The 18,491-nt window shown below is 52.4% G+C and overlaps 1 protein-coding gene across 5 annotated transcripts in view; it reads left to right on the top strand.

Annotated features, from left to right (window-relative positions):
• The window catches only part of PROM1 (prominin 1), a 97,708-nt gene extending 79,566 nt beyond the window's left edge, over positions 1-18,142 (top strand). For 3 of the 5 annotated variants that reach the window (XM_036278915.1, XM_036278901.1, XM_036278908.1), the window contains 13 exons: positions 332-455; positions 1,540-1,643; positions 3,712-3,796; positions 5,269-5,415; positions 6,324-6,395; positions 7,201-7,293; positions 9,613-9,666; positions 11,183-11,263; positions 11,379-11,447; positions 14,309-14,401; positions 16,764-16,879; positions 17,325-17,348; positions 17,749-18,142. In XM_036278915.1, the coding sequence (XP_036134808.1) occupies positions 332-455; positions 1,540-1,643; positions 3,712-3,796; positions 5,269-5,415; positions 6,324-6,395; positions 7,201-7,293; positions 9,613-9,666; positions 11,183-11,263; positions 11,379-11,447; positions 14,309-14,401; positions 16,764-16,879; positions 17,325-17,348; positions 17,749-17,803 (1,117 nt within the window). In that variant the 3' untranslated portion in view covers positions 17,804-18,142. Of the gene's footprint in view, positions 1-331; positions 456-1,539; positions 1,644-3,711; positions 3,797-5,268; positions 5,416-6,323; positions 6,396-7,200; positions 7,294-9,612; positions 9,667-11,182; positions 11,264-11,378; positions 11,448-14,308; positions 14,402-16,763; positions 16,880-17,120; positions 17,301-17,324; positions 17,349-17,748 lie in introns of those variants that run through there. The other 2 variants (XM_036278926.1, XM_036278933.1) reach the window with 2 other exon arrangements.
• The last annotated feature ends 349 nt before the right edge of the window (positions 18,143-18,491 follow it).

Below are 18,491 nucleotides of genomic sequence, written 5' to 3'. Positions count from 1 at the left end.
GGCACATTTCCTGCTTCAGAACCACCCCGCTCACTGTGTCCTCTGCAGAAAGCCTTGGTTCACTCAACTGACTCAGAGCCCATGTCTGAACTACGGTGCTGGCTGCAAGTGGACCGGGAATGAGCCATAAAGGTTCCCTAAACACATGTGCCTGGGACTGAAAGACCACTTTCTGTCTTCCCTCGTGGTAGGCTGACCCGTTTAACCTGCAGACAGCTGAAGATGCGGGGCCCTTCCTGCACTGGACATGTGGCGCTAGTAGCTGCTGTAGGTGGTACTGAATACTGAGTAATTCCTTGTAGAATTCTGAACTGGATTCTATTTTTTGCAGCGGCGTCGGAGTCAGTTTCCTCTTTTGTTGGATACTGATGATCACTGTAGTTCTTACTTTTATTGTTGGTGGAAATGTGGAAAAACTGGTCTGCGAACCTTACCAAAACAAGAAGCTATTCCAGGTAAACGTGCTTTTTGTGACCATGATGGGAGAGGCTTTGCTTTCCCACATCTTGTGGGTTTCTTCAAGGGAAGTGTAAAAAAGAGGAGCAGTTTGGTTTTTATTCCGTAAGTTGAGATTCCTTCTATTTGTCAGAGCAAAAAAAAAAATATGGTGTCGTTGTTATTTTTTTGTAAGTAAAATCAGTACTAGGAATTAAAGCCTGTGTATCAGTGGGGCTGGTAATATTTGGGGAGGAGGACATTTTCCTCAGCAGGGGTTCTCAGATGCTGGAAATATCGGAAGAGAAATTTCTGGGTTCCTCCCAGACTCCAGGAAGTTTCTGATACTTTAAAGAGTTGCCCAGATGACAGTCGCCCACACAGATGGTTCGAGGCCATAAATCTGAAGTAAAAGGGATGATCAGTGACATGCCTCATGGCAGGCAGTTTGTCCCTGGCAGAGAGCTGACGGGGTAGTTAGAAGGGGGACTCAGACCTCATTCTGTCCCTCCAAACCCAGCTCCTCCAGACTCCAGACTCCAAGGGACCGCCTCACATTTAGCTTCGCTGAGTAAGAAGGACGTGTTCCCTTTAATAGTAACAACGCATCGAGCCAGACCTTATCATCTTACTGTGTTAAATTGTTAGAAAAGAATCCTTAAGAAGTAGGGGGTATTTCAAGACCATTTACACGCCCCAAGCACACGTACAGCCGTGTTAAATGTGTAGGCTGTGGAGTCAGAGAACGTGAGTGCTGACTCAGTTTATCTAGAGAGGGGTAGCGAGGGGCTGGGTCAGCCACTTTGTGGCTTTTTATTAGCTGCTCGGAATCAAATCATCTGGTCTAGTCTCACTTCTCATGTGCTGGTTTTACTGAGAAGTAGGGTTCTCCAAAAGTAATTCCCATAATTCCCGCGGACGCTCCCTGTGCTTGTTGGATTTATTCTAATCACACTGTTTTTTCTAGTTTAACTTGAAAATCAATGAGGAAAATCATGACATGAAAATTTCCAAAATATATTTAACAAAATATTTGTTTTATTATATGTGTATATGTTACTGTAAAAGTATCTTTTTTAAAAGAAGTTTTCAACTTTGTTCTAGATTTTGGACACACCATATTTACTAAATGAGAATTGGAAATACTATCTCTCTGGCATGATATTTGACAAACCGGATATTAATCTCACTTTTAAACACGTTTACAGGTATAAATAATTGCATTGTGGTTTTTTTTTGCTAGTTCAAATGTTGTTTTTCCAGAATGAGAATTTAACTTTCAAAGTGTCTTTAACCTGATTGATAAGACTTTCCAGTTTCAGAATTAAGCTGTTCTCTAGTCTTAGCAAAGAAATAGTGAAAACAAGACCAAAAATATGATCCTTCCCTTGAAAACCTTCTAGACCTTGGAATGGTGATGTCTTAAGGTCCTTCTGTCCAGTGATCACTAGGACACCTGGTGAAGGTGGCCTTACCTTGCACACCGGAACCCTGTGTCAACTCTTGCTCGAGGATCACTGTGCCCCCAATAAATGCCGTGTGACGAGAGTCCTGTGGACGGGTCCCAATCACAGGCCTGCCGGTGGTGACCCAGCTCAGGGGCCGGGCTGTGCAGAGGGCTCCCTGGGCTGTCCTGCCTCTGCCACCGCAGGCTCCGATCTCGTCACAGTTCCACTTCCTCTCTGTGCCGTAGGGATTAAATCCCAGTGTCTCTCCTTTCTTTTTTTTTTTTTTTTTTTTTTTTTTTTTTTTTTTTTTTTTTTTTTTTATCCTTACTCGAGGATATTTTTCCATTTTTTGTACAGATAGAGTGGGAGGGAGAGAGAGGAAGGGAGAGAGAGAGAGAAACATCGATGTGAAGGGACACATCGAGTGGCTGCCACCCGCACGACCAACCAGGGCCGGGGACAAACTGCAACCGAAGTACGTGCCCTTAGCGGGAACCGAACCCGGGTCTCTCTGGACCGCAGGCCGACGCTCTAACCACTGAGCCAAACTGGCCAGGGCTCTCCTTTCTTGTTCATCAGTTCCGAAGCAGGGAACAGAATGACAACCTCAGAGAGAAGGGGGATAGGGGCGTGGGAAGAGATAAGCCAAAGAACTTACATGCATGTATGAATAACCAGTGGACATGGACAACAGGGTGGTGAAGGGGGGGGGCGGGCGGGGGGAGGAGGGTGCTAATGGGGAAAAGAGGGACATCTGTGATACTTCTAACAATTAAGATTTAAAAAACGCAGGGTCTCTCATGTCCTCTAGTAGAGACAGCAAATGAATGGTGCGTGTACCCCATCCTCACACCTCCCTCATGGCAGCCAGTGCTGATCAGCTGTGCTCTCTGCTCAGCCCGGAGGCTTCGCAGGACTTTTCTCAGCAGCATGTTCTAGGCCAACACGATCCATCCTCCGGAGTTTCGTGCTCGATTAACCGTCCCTGTGCTGGAGGCAAGACCACGCTCTTTGTGACCCTGGCTCTCTGGTCTTCCTTCTCACTGTTAGCACATCACACTCTGTTCCAAGGACACCCACCTGCTGGGGCTCCCTGGAGAGCACGCCTCCTAGGGCTGGGGGTTGTCCCTTCCCCCAGGCACCTCTCAGGGCTGCAGGGCCCTGGCTGCAGGACAGGAAGGACACGCCCCAGGAAGTGGCTGTTTGGGTGGCAGAGACAGGCGTCAGCTGAGGCTGCCCCTTCTCAGCCCAGAGGAGGCATCGTCCCCGTGATAAGGGAGCACAGAGAGGTGAGGTCAGGTGAGGTTTCTAGCCAACATATCCTGACCATCGGGGTGTGAGTAGCCCCGCGGTGCCTCCGTGAGACTGGGCGTCAACCGTGTGCTTAGTAAGTGAGGCTCGGCCCTGGAGAGAGGGAGGGAGCCGGTCCGGCTGGGGTTCCCCGGGGCCTTTGCGCGAAGCTCGTCCCGTGCCTGGTAGCACACCTCTTTCTAGCAAGTGTGCTTTGGGGTTTTTAAATGAGAATGGATTTCTTCCCAGTGCGTCCATGTGTTCCCCTCCCAGCCCTGGAAAGAGCACAGAGAGGCAGAGAGAAGCGTCTTTACCTCCTGAACCTGTTCCCAGATCGGACATTTCATAAAGTGGGGAACGGAGTCAGGAATGGTGGGCACCAGGGTGTTTAGGGGACCACTGGTGGCTGCCTCCTGCGTCCAGTCAGAGGCCACTATGTTCGCAGACTGAACAGAGAAACAGTCACCCTCTCGTCACTAGCGGTGGACAGTCGCCACACTGCCTGTCCGGCTCATGGTTGCTCTGTTTATCCCCACAGTGATTGCAAAGACAATAAAAGCATTTATAGCGCTCTGAAGCTGGAGAACAAATACAATATCAGTGAGCATTTCGACATCGAAGAGGTAAGTAGAGCCAGCCCTGGAATTCACGTAGCTAAACCCAGTTGTCTTTGTTTTAAATTGAGGTGAGAGTCCCATCCATCACCCAGGGTAAAGGGGCACTGTGTGCATTCACAACGGTGCAACCCTCACCTCTAGCTAACTCCGAAACACTTGCATGCCCCTCCCAGCCAGCCGTCTCTCTGGAGGCCTGAGTGTCTGCCCTGGATTGTCCTTTGAAGGGTTCTCCGAGGACTCTTCCAGGGAAAGATTCTACCTCCGAGTGTCGGGGTTCCCGGAGGGGCAAACCCCACTCGTTTCGCAGGGATGCTGGTTCTCCAAGACTGGCCTCCGTTTTCTGCCCGGTCCCTGGAGAGGACATAAGGCAGCGAGAACTGTGCCCACACCACCATCGTGTCTCAGAACCAAGGCTCTGGCCCTGGGACTTCGGGGGAAGGGGGCTCTCCTGAGCTCTGCTGGCCCTCAGCGAGAATCAGCAGGGATGGAAGTGGACAGTGGAAGGACCCCTTCTGACCAGAAGGAGGAGCGAGAGCTGCCCGGGCCTAGGGCGGCACTAACCTGGGCCATCCCCTCCCCCTGCACCCTGAGGCCCCCAGGCTTCTCAGCCCTGCAGGGAAAAATATAGGGAGCCTTCTCCTTCTGCCTTTCCAAAGTGGAAGCAGTGCCCAGGGCTTCCAGGGAACATGTTCCCCAAACCCCACAGCTTGTCCACCGAGGTGTCATACAAGGCCCCCTGGGAACCATGATGTCATGACAACCTGGCATCTTTCAGGTGGTATACAAATTTTGTATTATCTTCCCTAAATATTCCTTGTATTTCTACATGAATAAAAGTGTAACTTTGTAACCAAGCCCAAAAGAGAAGCCTTCCACACAGTTGCCATCACGCCGCGTGTCATCTTCCCTGTGTGCCGGGGGGGGGGGGGGCTGGAGAGGGCCCAGCACACCCAGGCTCCACGGGCATCCTGAGACCACTGACCGGCTCTTAGCACAACTCCAGTTCCTCCTCCATGTCCCCGTGAACGCACGTCTCCCAACCGCCCGAGGTCAGTGCACGCTGCCCTGTCCCGGGACGCAGCCCCTGGCCCCTCTCGGCATCTCTGTTGGTTGAGACTCACGGAGAAGCCACCTGCTCTCTGTTGCCATCCCCGGTCTCCTCTCTTGGAAGGTCCCCCCCGCCCCCCGGTGTCCTGATGCAGCTCCTGTGCCTTTATTATGACACCGCGTCTTCCCTTTGAGGTTTCTGAGGCTAAAGATGCCATAGGACTTTGCTCTGCACCCCGCCTGCCTCCTCACACAGTGCTCTGCCTGGGGCACAAGGCAGGAGGCGGGGAAGGGGCGGGAGGGGAGAGAAGAGTCAAGAAGAAACGCCAGGCAATGGCAAGCGTGTTGTTTTCTGTCCAGTGTGATTGTGTTGCCCTTTGTGACATTCTCGGAGGAGGGACTTGCTCAGGACTTTCCTCTTTACCCCGCAGTATACCGGACACATAAACAGCAGCCTCGACAATATGAACATGGAGGTCAACAATGTTGTTCTGCTGGACGCCGCCGGGAAGAAAAACCTCCGGGATTTCGGTCACTCGGGGGTGGACAGAATAGATTATGATGCTTACTTGGCGGAGGTACGACCCGTGTGTTCATGCTTAATCTTGGGTGGGGAGGGCACACGAGAGCACAGGGATGTTTCTGGCTTGTTTTTATTTTTGCTTGGTTTTTAATTGACGTGAAATTCACATCACAGAAGAGCAGCCGTTTTTAAGTGAGCAGTTCACTAGCATGCAGGATAATCACAGCGGAACCCCGTCTGTTCCAGCGGAACCCCGTCTGCTCCAGAGCCCCTTCCTCGCCCCAAAACTAAGCCCTGCTTCCCTTCGGTGACTGCTCCTCATCCCCCCTCCCAGCCCGGCCACCACCACCTGTGCTCTGTTTCTGGGAGTTCACCTTTCTGGATATGTAATATGAATGGACCATGCAGTGCAGGACCTTTGTGTTTAATGGCCTTCACTGGCCCCTTTCATGGAGCTCAACGTTTTTGAGATTCATCTACATTGTAACACGTGTCAGTCGGCACTTCGTGTCTCTGTGGGGATGAAGAACATGGCTTCATGTTACAAAGAAGAATGCAGGTGTTGTTACCTGCAAGAGTTTCCCTCCTGCCCTGCCGGTTTGGCTCAGCGGTTAGAGCGCTGGCCCGCGAACCAGAGAGTCCTGGGTTCGGTTCCTGCTAAGTGCACGTACCTCAGTTGCAGTTTGTTCCTGGCCCAGTTGGGGTTGTGTGGGTGCCAGCCACTCAATGTGTCTCTCCCACGTCGAAGTTTCTCTCTCTCTCTTCCCCCCTCTCCCTCCCGCTCTATCTGAAGATGAATGCAAAAATGTCCTTGGGTGAGGATAAAAAACACACACACACACACAAAAAGTCCCCCCCCCCCCCCGATTTTATGGACCATGCTCACTCTGTTGCCTATAGACGTTGTTAAGATTTAAAAATCCCATATCCATGACACAAGTTTTTTTTTCATCTCTCTTTTAGACAGCTAAAATGCCCACAAAAGTGGATCTTTTAACATTTGCAGATGACCTGGACGAAAAAGCCAACAAATTGGTGAGTTCCGAGCACCCAGTTAAATTCTGTAATTGCTGTAGATGTCAAAGGTCAACAGGACTCTGGGGAGCCGCTAAAGGGGTTCCCCTTGTTTGCAGTCACCCCCGGTTCTGTGAGTGTGGGAGGGCCCCAGGGCCTCAGGGCGCCCACAGCCCGTCCCGCCCTGTGCTGGGTGCCGGCCCCCTGGGCGGCGTCCGTAGCAGCTCAGCTCTGGCCCGTCGCCCTCCTCTGCCAGCGCAGGGTCAGAGCTGAGGGCACAGGAGGGACCCGCGGGCTCCTCTGCGTCACCACTGAGAGTGGCTAAGGGAAGACGGACGCCGTCCCAGCCCCGTCAGCTTCCCTGTTGTCAATGGCGCTGCTGGCTGGTGACTCAGTGGTCCAGCAGGAGTGGTGATGGGCACCCGGGCCTTGGTGGGTTTACATCCTGACCCCACCATGTCCTGACCGTGGGACCTTGCCAGACGTTTGCCGTCTGTACCCTGGCTTCTTCACCTGTGGGACGGGGGCCATAGGAAGTTGCATGGTCATCGCTAAACACTACGGGAGGGTGGGGTAGAGAAACCGTCAGCCGAGCCTCGGTTTCCTCCTTGTAAAACGGGGACGTCGATACTGCAAAGCAGCTACACCGTGAGAGGTGGAGAGTGGGGACACAGCTCGTGGCTCTAGGGTTTGGGGTCTGGGCGCAGCCCCTCCCGGCAGCCCCGGGCCCCCAGGTGTCCTCCACCACGAGGGCTGGGAGTTAGAGAGAGCCCACCACCATCCCGAAAAATGGTGTCGGTCTTCGTTTATTCTATTCTCTTTGTAGCCCTCCGGAAACTTGAAATGGTCCCTGACAACCAGCGCGCAAAGACTCAGAAAAACTCACCACGGCGAAGTCGTGCCATTAGCATCGTCACTGGTAACAGTCCGCCTGTGGCATTTCACTGTGACCTGAGCATGTCCACTTCACCGCGCTGGCTCTCCTGCAGCCTCACGTGGGCATGTCACATAGGGCGAATCCAATGGGCCGCAGGCTGAGAAATTGGGTCACTTTAAAAGTAAACGATAGCCCAGCTGGTGTGGCTCGGTGGTTGAGCGTCGACCCCTGCCCCAAGAGGTCACCGGTTCGGTCCTGGTCAGGGCACATGCCCAGGTTGTGGGCCCGATCCCCAGTGCGGGGCATGCAGGAGGCGGCCCATCGATGTTCTCTCTCATGGATGTCTCTATCTCTCCCTTCCTCTCTCTCTAAAAAATCAATAGAGAAAAAAATCAAATAAAATAAACGATGATAGCCAGCCTTTAGAGAGGACACGTTTTCGATCTCACCACCCCTTTCCTGCTGTTTTCCTGCCTTTTTCCATCTGAGAGTGAGCAGGAGACGAGCCTGTGGTTGCTCACGCCTCGTGCTGACGCCATCCCTTTGACCAGCCCACCCTGAGCCACGCACTTGGCTGCCGTGCCGGGGTTTCGGTTCTGGACTTACTCTCACTATTCTCAAACTCTTTCCTCCAGTACCTGCCGAAAATCTGAGGGGGAAGGGCAAGTCCCTTCCTTTCTGCCGCCAGGTAGCTGTCTGCTGTCCCGACCGATGGGCCTTTCCTCGCTCCCGTCCCGCGTCCTGCCGCCGCCCTTCCCTGTCTTCTCCTCACCAGCTTCCGCTTCCGCCCTGACGGCAGGTTGTGGCGGAGAAAGAACAGGGGCTCTGGCGTCGGGCAGATCTGGTTTCAAGTCCTGCTTTGCTTCTTCACGGCTGCGTAGCTTCCAGTGCCCTCTCTGGCAGGGGTGGCGCGGAGAGCAAGGCCGCCACAGGCCAGGGGGACCCTGGAAAGAGGAGGCGCTGTTACAATGCCCGTGGGGTCGTGCTTGCACCCAGCAGGGGGAGCCTGTGGAACCGGTTCCAGAGCCCGCGCTCCGGTTTGGAGAAGCCCGTTCAGTCAGCCTCGGAAGCTTCCAGAACTCGATTTCAGTGTCGCGCTTCTTTTCTTCTAACCTTTTTTTTACATCCTCACCTGAGGACATTTTTGCATTTATCCTCAGATAGAGCGGGAGGGAGAGAGGGGGGAAGGGAGAGAGGAACATCGATGCGAGAGAGAGACATCGAGGGGTTGCCTCCCACGCGACCACTGGGGCGGGGGACAAACTGCAACCGAGGTACGCGCCCTTAGCGGAACCGAACCCGGGTCTCTCTGGTAACTGCTGAGCCTCACCGGCCAGGGCTCTGATTCACTGGCGTACTCACTGCGTCCTCCTGTTGAATCTTCCCGACATGTGTGTTGTGGTCGCCACAGGTTTCTGCCCAGCACAGCTCGTTACCTGGAAAGCTGGGTCTCCCGTGTCTCCCAGGCCTTCCCTCCGGCAGACACAGGGCCCTTGGCCTTCTCAGAGCTGGGGCGGCCTGTCTGCAGATGGGCAAGTTGTTCTGTACACGTGACCTACGGGGTACGCCGGGGTGGCAGACGCTGGCCCCGACAACGGCAGCCGGTGGGCAAAGCTGGCCGCTGCCTGGGTCACAGATACGGTGTTACTGGAACACGGCCATGTCCACGCACTCACGGCGGTCTGTGGCTGCCCTCGGCTCCAAGGGCCCAGTTGAGTGGCTGGGACGGGGCATGGCCCACTCAGCCTAAAAGCTTTACTATCTGGTCCTAAACTGGTAAGATTTCCTGTCTCTGGTCGACACTATACAAATTAAGCCACTCTTTGGGTGGCTTTATCTTTTTTTAATTTTTTTTTTCTTTACCCAAGGACATTTTTCCACTTTTGTTCACATAGAGTGGGAGGGAGGGAGAGAGAGAGAGAGACATCGACGTGAAAGGGATATATCGAGTGGCTGCCACCCGCGCTACCCCAACCAGGGCTGGGGACAAACTGCAACCGAGGTACGCGCCCTTGACCGGAATCGAACCCGCGACTCATTGGCCCACGGGCCGACGCTCTAACCGCTAACCCAAACAGGCCAGGGCTGGGTGGCTTTATTTTAATTAATGACCTTGCCTGTGCCGTGCTGCCCTTCGAGGCTCTAGAGTACGTACCTGATCCCAGCATCCCTGCCCCAGAGGTACACGAGGTGCACACGGTCACTGGAGTCTGTGGTTTGTTTTCCAGAACGAAACCATTAGAGAGTAAAGTTGGATCTGAGGGCCGACTTGGGGTGGGGGTGGAGGGGGTGGGCACAAGGTGTGTGATCTTGCTGCTTCATGTAATAAATTGGAAACTATTATCTATGTTTATTTATCAGAAAAGTCTACACCAAAGCATCCAGGAGCTGCAGCAGCAAAGCAGCGGGTTGGGGGTAAGAATTTGTTACCTTTTTCTGTCTGGGGGTCTTTTATAAAAGTGCACACAGACTTTCAGAGGTGTTGGTTTGGCAGGTACTTTATGGTTTTGAAAAGTCTTAGTTACCCACTGACGTTCAGTGCCCGAGCTGGGCTTCCCTGCCATCACCCTTCCCTATGCCCCGTCAGCGTACGAGGCTGGGGACGCGGGAAGGCTGTGCTCTGGCGCAGGGCGCGGACCTAGAAGCACTGGGCACTCTCTCTGAGATGTCCCGCCTCACACGGCCTCCAGGGCCTTCCGACCACAGACACCCACCCACCGCCGGGCGGGCTGCAGGCGTCTCCACGATGCCCTCCCTGGAGAGCCAGCCTGGAGGACCAGGGGGGTCACCTCATGCCCTCCTAGTCAGGACAGGAATTAGAGGATGAACCACCTCTTAGAACCAGCACATGGCCACTCCTCTACATCCCATTGGCCAAAGCATGTCCCAGGACAAGGCCATCATCGCCGGAGTGGGGAAGTACAGCCCCGGGCTCCATGCCTGGGAAGGTGTCAATAATAATGAACAGCGAATACGTCCACCCCAGGGCACAACAGCTGCCCAGGCTGGCGGTACTCGCCTGTACCCACGATGCCGATGGCAGCTCTCGGAATGTTTCTTGCTGAGTGGAATGGGCGGCCGCGAGGTTGCGGAGGTCAGCCTCACGACAGACAACGCCGTGTCCTTCCCCGAGCTTTCCTCGGCGCTCCTGTGCGCACCTGCGTCGCGGGAGTCTTGCCACACTGTCCTGGGTCTCCCCCGCCCTGCCCCGGTACTCTCCCCGGGCAGCAGAGTCGGCCTCAGTTCCCCAGAAGACCTAGGTCTGCTCTGCTCCGGACCGTCCCTGTACCTGTAGTCATGGTTGCCATCTCACAGGTGTGTGTCCCATGCCAAGGGAACCCAGAGAGGGGCTGGTGACCGCACGCGGGTCCCGTGCCACCCCAACCGCCGTTGACATTCAGGCCGACGACATGCCGCCATGCACTGCCTTTCACGGGGGCCGGTGGGGTCAGACGTCAGCCCCACTGGCCAGGCTGTGTGCCCTGAGGTCTCTGGGCACGTCTTCTCGTTTGCACCAAGCTGCCAAGGGGGTCGGCTGCGGCCATGTCCTTGTTTGTGTGAGCGTGCAGGGTATGGACTTCGGAGTGAAAAAATCTAGGTTCAAATTCCAGGTCTTCTGCTTCCCAGCGTGGTGGCGTCGGGCAGTCAGCTCCCCTACCTGTGAAGGGGGTGTGGCAGTACCTCCCTTCGGCCTGTGAGTGTTCAGGGGTGTGATTCCGATGGAGGGGCCAGCCAGTGTCTGGCACAGAGGACATGCTTGCCATGTGCCCGTTCCCCCCTGCACCCCGCTCGGAGCGCCGGCTGGTTCCGTGGTCTCCCTAACCAGCGAGCTGTGGTGTGCGACTGACCTAACCGCACTCACATCCACACGCAAACGCTCCAGTGAGACCCTTCGCCCCTTGACACTGTCGATTGTTGCTGTGTTTTCCAGGTGAAGGTGACCAATATCATCTCCTCTTTGGATGCCGCTCAGGACTTCATCACAAACAATCTTTCCCCTGTTATTGCTCAAGTAAGATTAAAGACACATCATTATGCCAATAAGTGGGTGTGCGACCATTACTGCATGACTCCGCAGAGCAGGATGTAGGTGTCCTAACAGTTTCTTGACTCTGATTTCTTTCCAGGAAAGTAAGAATTACAGGAACACGATCGTGGGATATTTTGAACATTATATGCAGTGGGTCAAGATCTCCGTAAGTAGTTTATCTTTATGAACATAAGGAAGTCATGTGTTAGGATGGTCCTTTTCTAGGAGAAAATCAGAAGGAAATAAAATTAAATTCCCAGTAATTTGGTGGGAGATAAGGAAAAAGGCCGTGAACGTGGGGACCACGGCTGGAGGCTCCGTGAGACTCAGCACGAGTGTCGTCCACACGGGGTGGCTCCTCAGGCCTCCCCGCAGGTTGGAAAGCGTGTCCCTCATGGTCCCCCCACTCCCTGTGCTCACCTTCATCTCACCTTCTTGCCACCCTTGGCCGTGTCCATTTGAAGTGTGGTTTGCACACACCCTGGGCGGCACCGAGCCTGCTCCGTTGCTGGTGAGCAGCAGGTATGGTTTAAACCGCGGGAATGTATTGTCTGGAGGCGTCAGCAGTGTGGTTTCTCCGAAGCCTCTCGCCTGGGCGGGCAGCTAGCCGGCTTCTTTCTGTGTCTTCACGTGGTCTTTCCTCCGTGTGTGTCTGTCCAGATTGCCTCGTCTTTTGTAAGGACAGCGGTCATGTTGGATTAAGGTCCACCCTGATGATCTCACTGGAACTCATTTGCCTCTTCAAAGACTGTATCTCCAAATATGGTCATATTCTGGGGTGCTGGGGGTTAGGAATTCAACATGTGGACTTTTGGGGGATGCAATTCAGTCCATAATGGTTGGATCTCCATGAACATGTCAGAAAAGTTGAGGAGCAAAATTTCCAGTGGTTTTAAGGTAGCACATTGTCCCCAGCACCTGGCTTTTGGAGAATTATGGCATCTTGGAAACGCTTTTTGTCATCTTGGGCGCTAGGCCGGCTGCCCTAGAGGTTCGTTCCACTGGGGGCAGGGATGATGCTTGCCGCTGAGGAACTAGGGTAGGTGCTGCCGGCCAAGATGAGCTCCGAGAAGTTTTGTGACCCCTGAGCAGCCCTGGGTTTCTCAAACCTGACTCTTGCCCACGTGAGCCCAAACTGCCCCGCCGTCTTCTCTTCTGCCCCGCCCCATATTCCACCGTACTCAACTGCTCGATTCGCCGAGACTCACGCGTCCCCACGCGGTTCCCTCTGCATGTCACATGCCCCTGGCCAGCCCCCTCCTCCAGCCCCTACCGCCATGCCTCTGGTGGCCATGCACCTGTGCTCCTTTAAGAGCCAGCTTCTTAATGTCTGTGCTGACACCTGCCCCACCCCAGTGTGAGGACTCTGGGTCTTCTCTGTGTCGGCGTGAGCCATCCCCACACGGGTGAGCAGTGGGGAGGAAATGCATTGTGGTTCTCACCACCATCGCCCCTGCAGGTCTCCTCCCCTACACCAAGGGGACACGTTTTGGTCACATTCATACCTGGAGTACAGAGCAATCACTCTGGAACCCGAGCGAACCAGGACAGGGATGGCTGTGCATACACACTGCAGGAATATTAGCTGGCCATTCGTACGAAGTAGGTCAGAGCCACACCACGGGCCTGGAAAGGAAGCAAGATGCAGAAAACATACAGAATGCGACCCCTCTCCCCTCTTTCTGTAAACCTAACAGTGTAGAGCCTACAAAGAGAATATAACGTAGTTTGAACTTGGAGAGACATAGGATTAATATTTATATATATATATAACAATTATTATTATTATTATTTTTAGAGAGAGAGAGAGAGAAACATCCATGTGAGAGAGAAACATTGATCAGCTGCCTCCTGCACGCCCCCTACTGGGGATTGAGCCCACACCCCGGGTATGTGCCCTGATCTGGAATCAAACCAGGGACCTTCATTCAGTCCATGGAATGACACTCAGTCCACTGAGCCACACTAGCTGGGTGACATAATGTTATTAACGTAAGTTGCCTTAAGGTACAGGTGAACCAACCAATGAAGGAAAAGAAATATGACTCATCCTATTGTCCATACTCCAAGGTTTTTTGAGTGAATGAAGGGAGCTCTCTTAAGTCAGTGGGTTGGAGCCTCTGTCAGGGATTTGTTAAACTTGTTTGTTTTCACCTCATTAATGAGTGCCTAGTTTTCTGTCCCCTAGAACAGGATTGTGGGTACCGCTGTGTCTGTAAATAAAGCTGTATTGGCACATAGCCACACCAGTTTCCGTATATATTGTCTGCGGCTGCTTTTGCTGTAGCAGAGTCGGGCGGTTGGGACACATACATCTTAGTCTCACCTGTGAAGTCTGAACTATTTACTCTCTGGCTCTTTATAGAAGTTTGCTGGCCCCTGTTCTTAAGTGTACACTTATTAGCTGACCAACTTTCCATTTTCTTCCCACACCCTTTGTCAGATCACAAAGGGGTGAGGTAAGAAACTCAGACTGAGACACTTTGCTGGACAGGTGTGTTTTTAATTCTCCCAGAGTCCAGTAGGGGGAGTCCTGTTGCTCCAAATGTCAAGTGACAAGTGAGGAACTGGAAACCGAGGCTCAGAGAGAACCATGGTCTTGCTTTCAAACACTTACTTGACACACCATAGAACTACCCATAGAAATCGCGGGTTTGGCTGGCGGGTTTGGCTCAGTGGTTAGAGCATTGGCCCATGCACCAAAGAGTTGCAGGTTCGATTCTGTCCTAAGGCACATACCTCCGTTGTGGTTCATCCCTGGCCCTGGGAGGGGTCGTGTGGGAGGCAGCCAGTCAATGTGTCTCTCTCTCTCTTCCTCCTTCCCTCCCTCCTACTCTATCTGAAGATAAATGGAAAAATGTCCTCAGGTGAGAATTAAAAAAAGAAGAAGAAGGAATCCGTGGCCATCTCCACATCTCAGCAGACAGACCTCCTTCCTGTGAGACAGGCTGGAGGAGCACGCATGTCTGCTTCTCGGGGATGCTTGTCGCTCCGGCTCAGAGTTGGCCTCTGTTTCTTCCCCCTTAGATCAAAGAGCGAATCGCAGCCTGCAAACCCGTGGCCACCGCCTTAGACTCTGCTGTTGACATCTTTCTGTGCAACTACATTACCAAACCCATGGTAAGAAGTGTATCTTTCAAAATAAGGACAGACAATAAACTCATCATCTTTGATCCCCCTCCCCTCAAGATTGAACTACACACTATAATCGTTTTCTGCCGGGGTGGGTTCTGTTTAGACCTAAAATCTAAAATGTTAATGAATGTGTTCTGATACCTAATTCCCTAGAAAAGTCAAAGACCTAGCTGCACAGCTTCGTTTCTTACTAGAATCATATTGACAGCAGGCAGGAGACCCTCACGAAGAAAACTCTTTGTCCAGAATAATTGGAAAGGAATAGTCATTGGTGTGCAGATTCAGTATTCAGAAGTATTCTTAGTGCCATTATAAGCATACATATGTGAGCCCATAGCTACAGCAAACTTAATTTAATTGTGATTTAAAATCCTGTTGAGAGGTTCCTGTTGGGGTGGTCAGTTCCAGTTCACCGAGCTTGTTCTTCAGCTGTGTGCACCTCGCAGTATACACGACTGTGTGCACCAGCCAGTCCTCTCACTTTCTTACTGACTTCCAGTTGCTGTCAAAATAAAGATCAGGCCCTGGCCGGTTTGGCTCAGCGGTTAGAGCGTCGGCCTGCGGTCCAGAGAGACCCGGGTTTGGTTCCCGCTAAGGGCACGTACCTCGGTTGCAGTTTGTCCGTGGCCCTGGTAGAGTTGTGCGGGTGGCAGCCACTCGATGTGTCCCTTTCACATCGATGTTTCTCTCTTTCTTCCTCTCTCTCCCTCCCACTCTATATGAACAAAAAATGGAAAAAATGTCCTCGAGTGAGGATAAAAAATTACAAAATACAAAATATGGATCAGGATTCGCATCAGAACGCTCTCGGCCCTGCGCGACTGGGTCCTGCTCATCCGGCCCACATTTTGGACCCCTTGATCACCTCTCTTGCTGTGCTCTGGACACACTTGTTTCTTTTCATTTCTTTAAATGTATCTCAAGTCCCCCACCTCAGGGCCTTTGCACATGCTATGACCTCTGCCTGGACTGGAGACTGGACATGTGTTCTGCATCTCTCTCATTCTTCTCGTCCACACTCACACCCCACCCCGCTGACCCCTCTAGGTCTTGTAACAATGGTTGAGAACAAACTATGAATCCAAATGTCACGTCTACATTTTCTGAACTCTGTGATTTTGGAAAACCATTCAACCTTTCTGAGCTTTATCCCCTAAATGGGGTGGTTTTGATGGTTTAGGGAGAGACGACATGTAAAGCCCTCAACACCATTTCTGGTACGTTACACCCTCGATGGATGTTCACTACGTTAGCTATTGTCTTAGCTTAGGTCTGAGCTCAAACGTCGCTTATTTGCCAGGAAGCCTTTTCTCGTTTTCCCAACTAGACTGGCTTCCCTTTTCTACACGCCCACAGACCTCCATGCTTTCCCTTTCGAGACGGTCTGCTGTTTACATTGTGCGTTTGTGTGGTTCTTTGATGAAGACTCGTCCCCCACAACATACCAACTAGCCCGTACCCTCCACGGGCACATGGGCCAGTGTGTGCACTGCTGTGAGGCTGGCATCTGGCATCTGCTGGCACAGCAGTGAACGGAGGAAGGGTAACTAGGTAGCTGTCCATCACAGGGCATCCCTGTGGCTCCTTCATCCGTCACCCTGCCCCATGGCCACGTGTCCATCTGCCTGTGGGTGGACTTTTGTACCTGAATGGGACTGACCCTGACATTCCCACGCATGCAGACCCCCGTCCTTGGCGTTTGGCAGCTTCCTCCTCCTTCAGCTTCGCACCCCTTCTGTCCTGCTTCTTACAGCCCCGCCGATGGCTCTGGGTGGAGCCCTCGTGGAGGGGTCCTAGGTGCAGCCTGGTTGGCTCTGAACCGATCTCGTTGCATCCAGTCCTCACCACCCACCCCTGCCAGTCATATTGCCCAACCACCAGGTGCCTGCTCGCGAGTAACAGGGAGGGGCGGAGGCTGCTGTCCGCTGCTCTGACGCAGAGCCCAGCCAGGAGAGGCTCCTGAGTCACCGGGACATCGACACAGTCAGAAAGGGATCTGAGCGCCGCCGGCTCAGCACTGGCGCAGGGGGGCTCTTCCCGCCACGTCGGGACGTCCTCGGAGCGAACCCAGCTTCCCACCTGCTGCCCCGCCCCTCGTTTATAAAATAAATATAACAGGGGCATCTCTTCGGGGTTTTTATAAAGAGTTCATGGATTGTACTGATGTGTAGCACTTCGCCCGGTGACTGGCTCATATCAAGGGCACCAGTGGTTGCAATGAACGACATCAGAACTCATTTTTTAAAATTGCAAAATAGAATGATTTCCCCCAAGCCACTGTTGTTTCCCATTTTCCTCCCAGTTTTCTTTTTGCATTGAATCCTCCCAATTTTCTTTTTTTCCATAGAATTTATATTGGTTTGGCATAGGACTAGCGACCCTATTTCTCCTCCCGGCTATAATTTTTGCTGTCAAGCTGGCCAAGTACTATCGGCGGATGGATTCGGAGGACGTGTACGACGAGTAAGTAGAAGCCCGTGGCTTTCCAGGGCTGGGGCGTGTCCAGGGCGAGGTGGCTGCCCCCGAAGAGCTTGGTGAAGACAAGCTCTGATGAGATGAAACTCGATTTCTTTTTAAACGGCTGGGTCATCTCTGTTCGGATGTTTTCTCTGTAGCCCTTGTCTTAGGCTTTCTTTAACTATGGCCTTCCTCTTGCTTAATCGTCTCAGCTTCCTTACCCTGCCTTCTCGTTTCTCGTTTGCAGGTCCTCTGTCTCGGGGACTTGGCACTTGACTTTGTAACTGTTTCACTCGTTTGTGTTTTGAGCCTGTAGCCCGCCTCTCGCTCTGCGTTCCCGCACTGGTTCTATCGGTACCCGGTTCGAGTAAAAATGTGGGGGTGCAGCTGTCGAGTCGTGACAATAATTTTAAAAATAATAATTGTATCTTCTTCTTTTTGTATTTTATAGTGTTGAAACTATACCCATGAAAAAGTAAGCATTTTCTTTTTAAAACCGCGTTTATAAAATGGGACTGGGGGGGCTCCTTATTATTATGCAATGGACTTTTGAAGCTAAATTAATAACATCTTCAGATTTCATGACAACAATAGATATGCCATGATAGAAATAAATGCTGATGCCTCTCAAAATGAGGACGGGCACATGGGTGCTGAAGAAATACGTGTTGAATTAATGAAAATTGTGTATGTTAAGTATATTAATATATCAAATGGCTGTTTTGATACCTGGTTTTTAAGAGGAGCAGGTTTTGCCTTCTTTGTAGATTTAACAAGCTGCCCCATGACCATGTACATTGTCTCTGTACTCCATGATGTCAGTACTTCCTCTTAGAGATAACATGGTGTTTCTGGCATATTTATTTGTGTTGCAGTATGCAAAAGGGTACTTTTGGTTTCCATAGACATCAAACCACTCAGCTTCTGTGAACTGAGTTGGTCAGCAGATCCCACTGCACGGGTTTGTGACCTGCAGCTTCTCCAGACGTTGGAAGAGAAGCCTGCCCTTCAGGAGTTTACAGACCCGACGATACCGTCTGAGACGTGCCCTCGGCCCCGGAGGGACCAGCGTGCACACCTGTGTCCCAGCACTAGAAGTCTGGCGTTGGTCATCTGAGCCTTCTGTGGAAGTTTAAACGTGTAACACAGTCACTGATTGCCAGGTTAGCCCTGGAACCAGACACGAATGTCGTCACGTGTCATTACACGGGAGGTTAGACTTGTAGTTGGAGGACGGTCAGCAAATAGCAGATACGTGTGTGAACAATAAAACAGTACTTTCAGAAATATGGCTCCGATCTTCTTGTTGAAAATAGATCTATGCTATAGTTACCGTTTAAGGCGAAGTCTTATTTTCTTAGAGCAGCTACAATAAAGTACCCAAACCGAGGGGCTTAAAGCAACAGAAATACATCCTCTCACAGTACGGACACCAGAAGTCTGAGGTGAGCGTGTCGTCAGAGGTGGTGTCTCCTCCAGGGCCCGGGGCAGTCTGCGCCATGCCTGTCACATGCTTGCTGCAGTCCCTGGGGCTCCTTGGCTTTAGACGTCACCCCCGTGTCGGCCTCTGCTTTCACGTGTGTGGCTCAGGAAGGCTCCGTGCCTTTCACGTGGCCCC

This window comes from Molossus molossus, unplaced genomic scaffold (genome assembly GCF_014108415.1).
Source record: "Molossus molossus isolate mMolMol1 unplaced genomic scaffold, mMolMol1.p scaffold_m16_p_1, whole genome shotgun sequence".
Taxonomy (NCBI): Eukaryota; Metazoa; Chordata; class Mammalia; order Chiroptera; family Molossidae; genus Molossus; species Molossus molossus.
The sequence above is the reverse complement of the archived record's forward strand: the minus strand, read 5'-3'. Positions and strand labels throughout refer to the sequence as shown.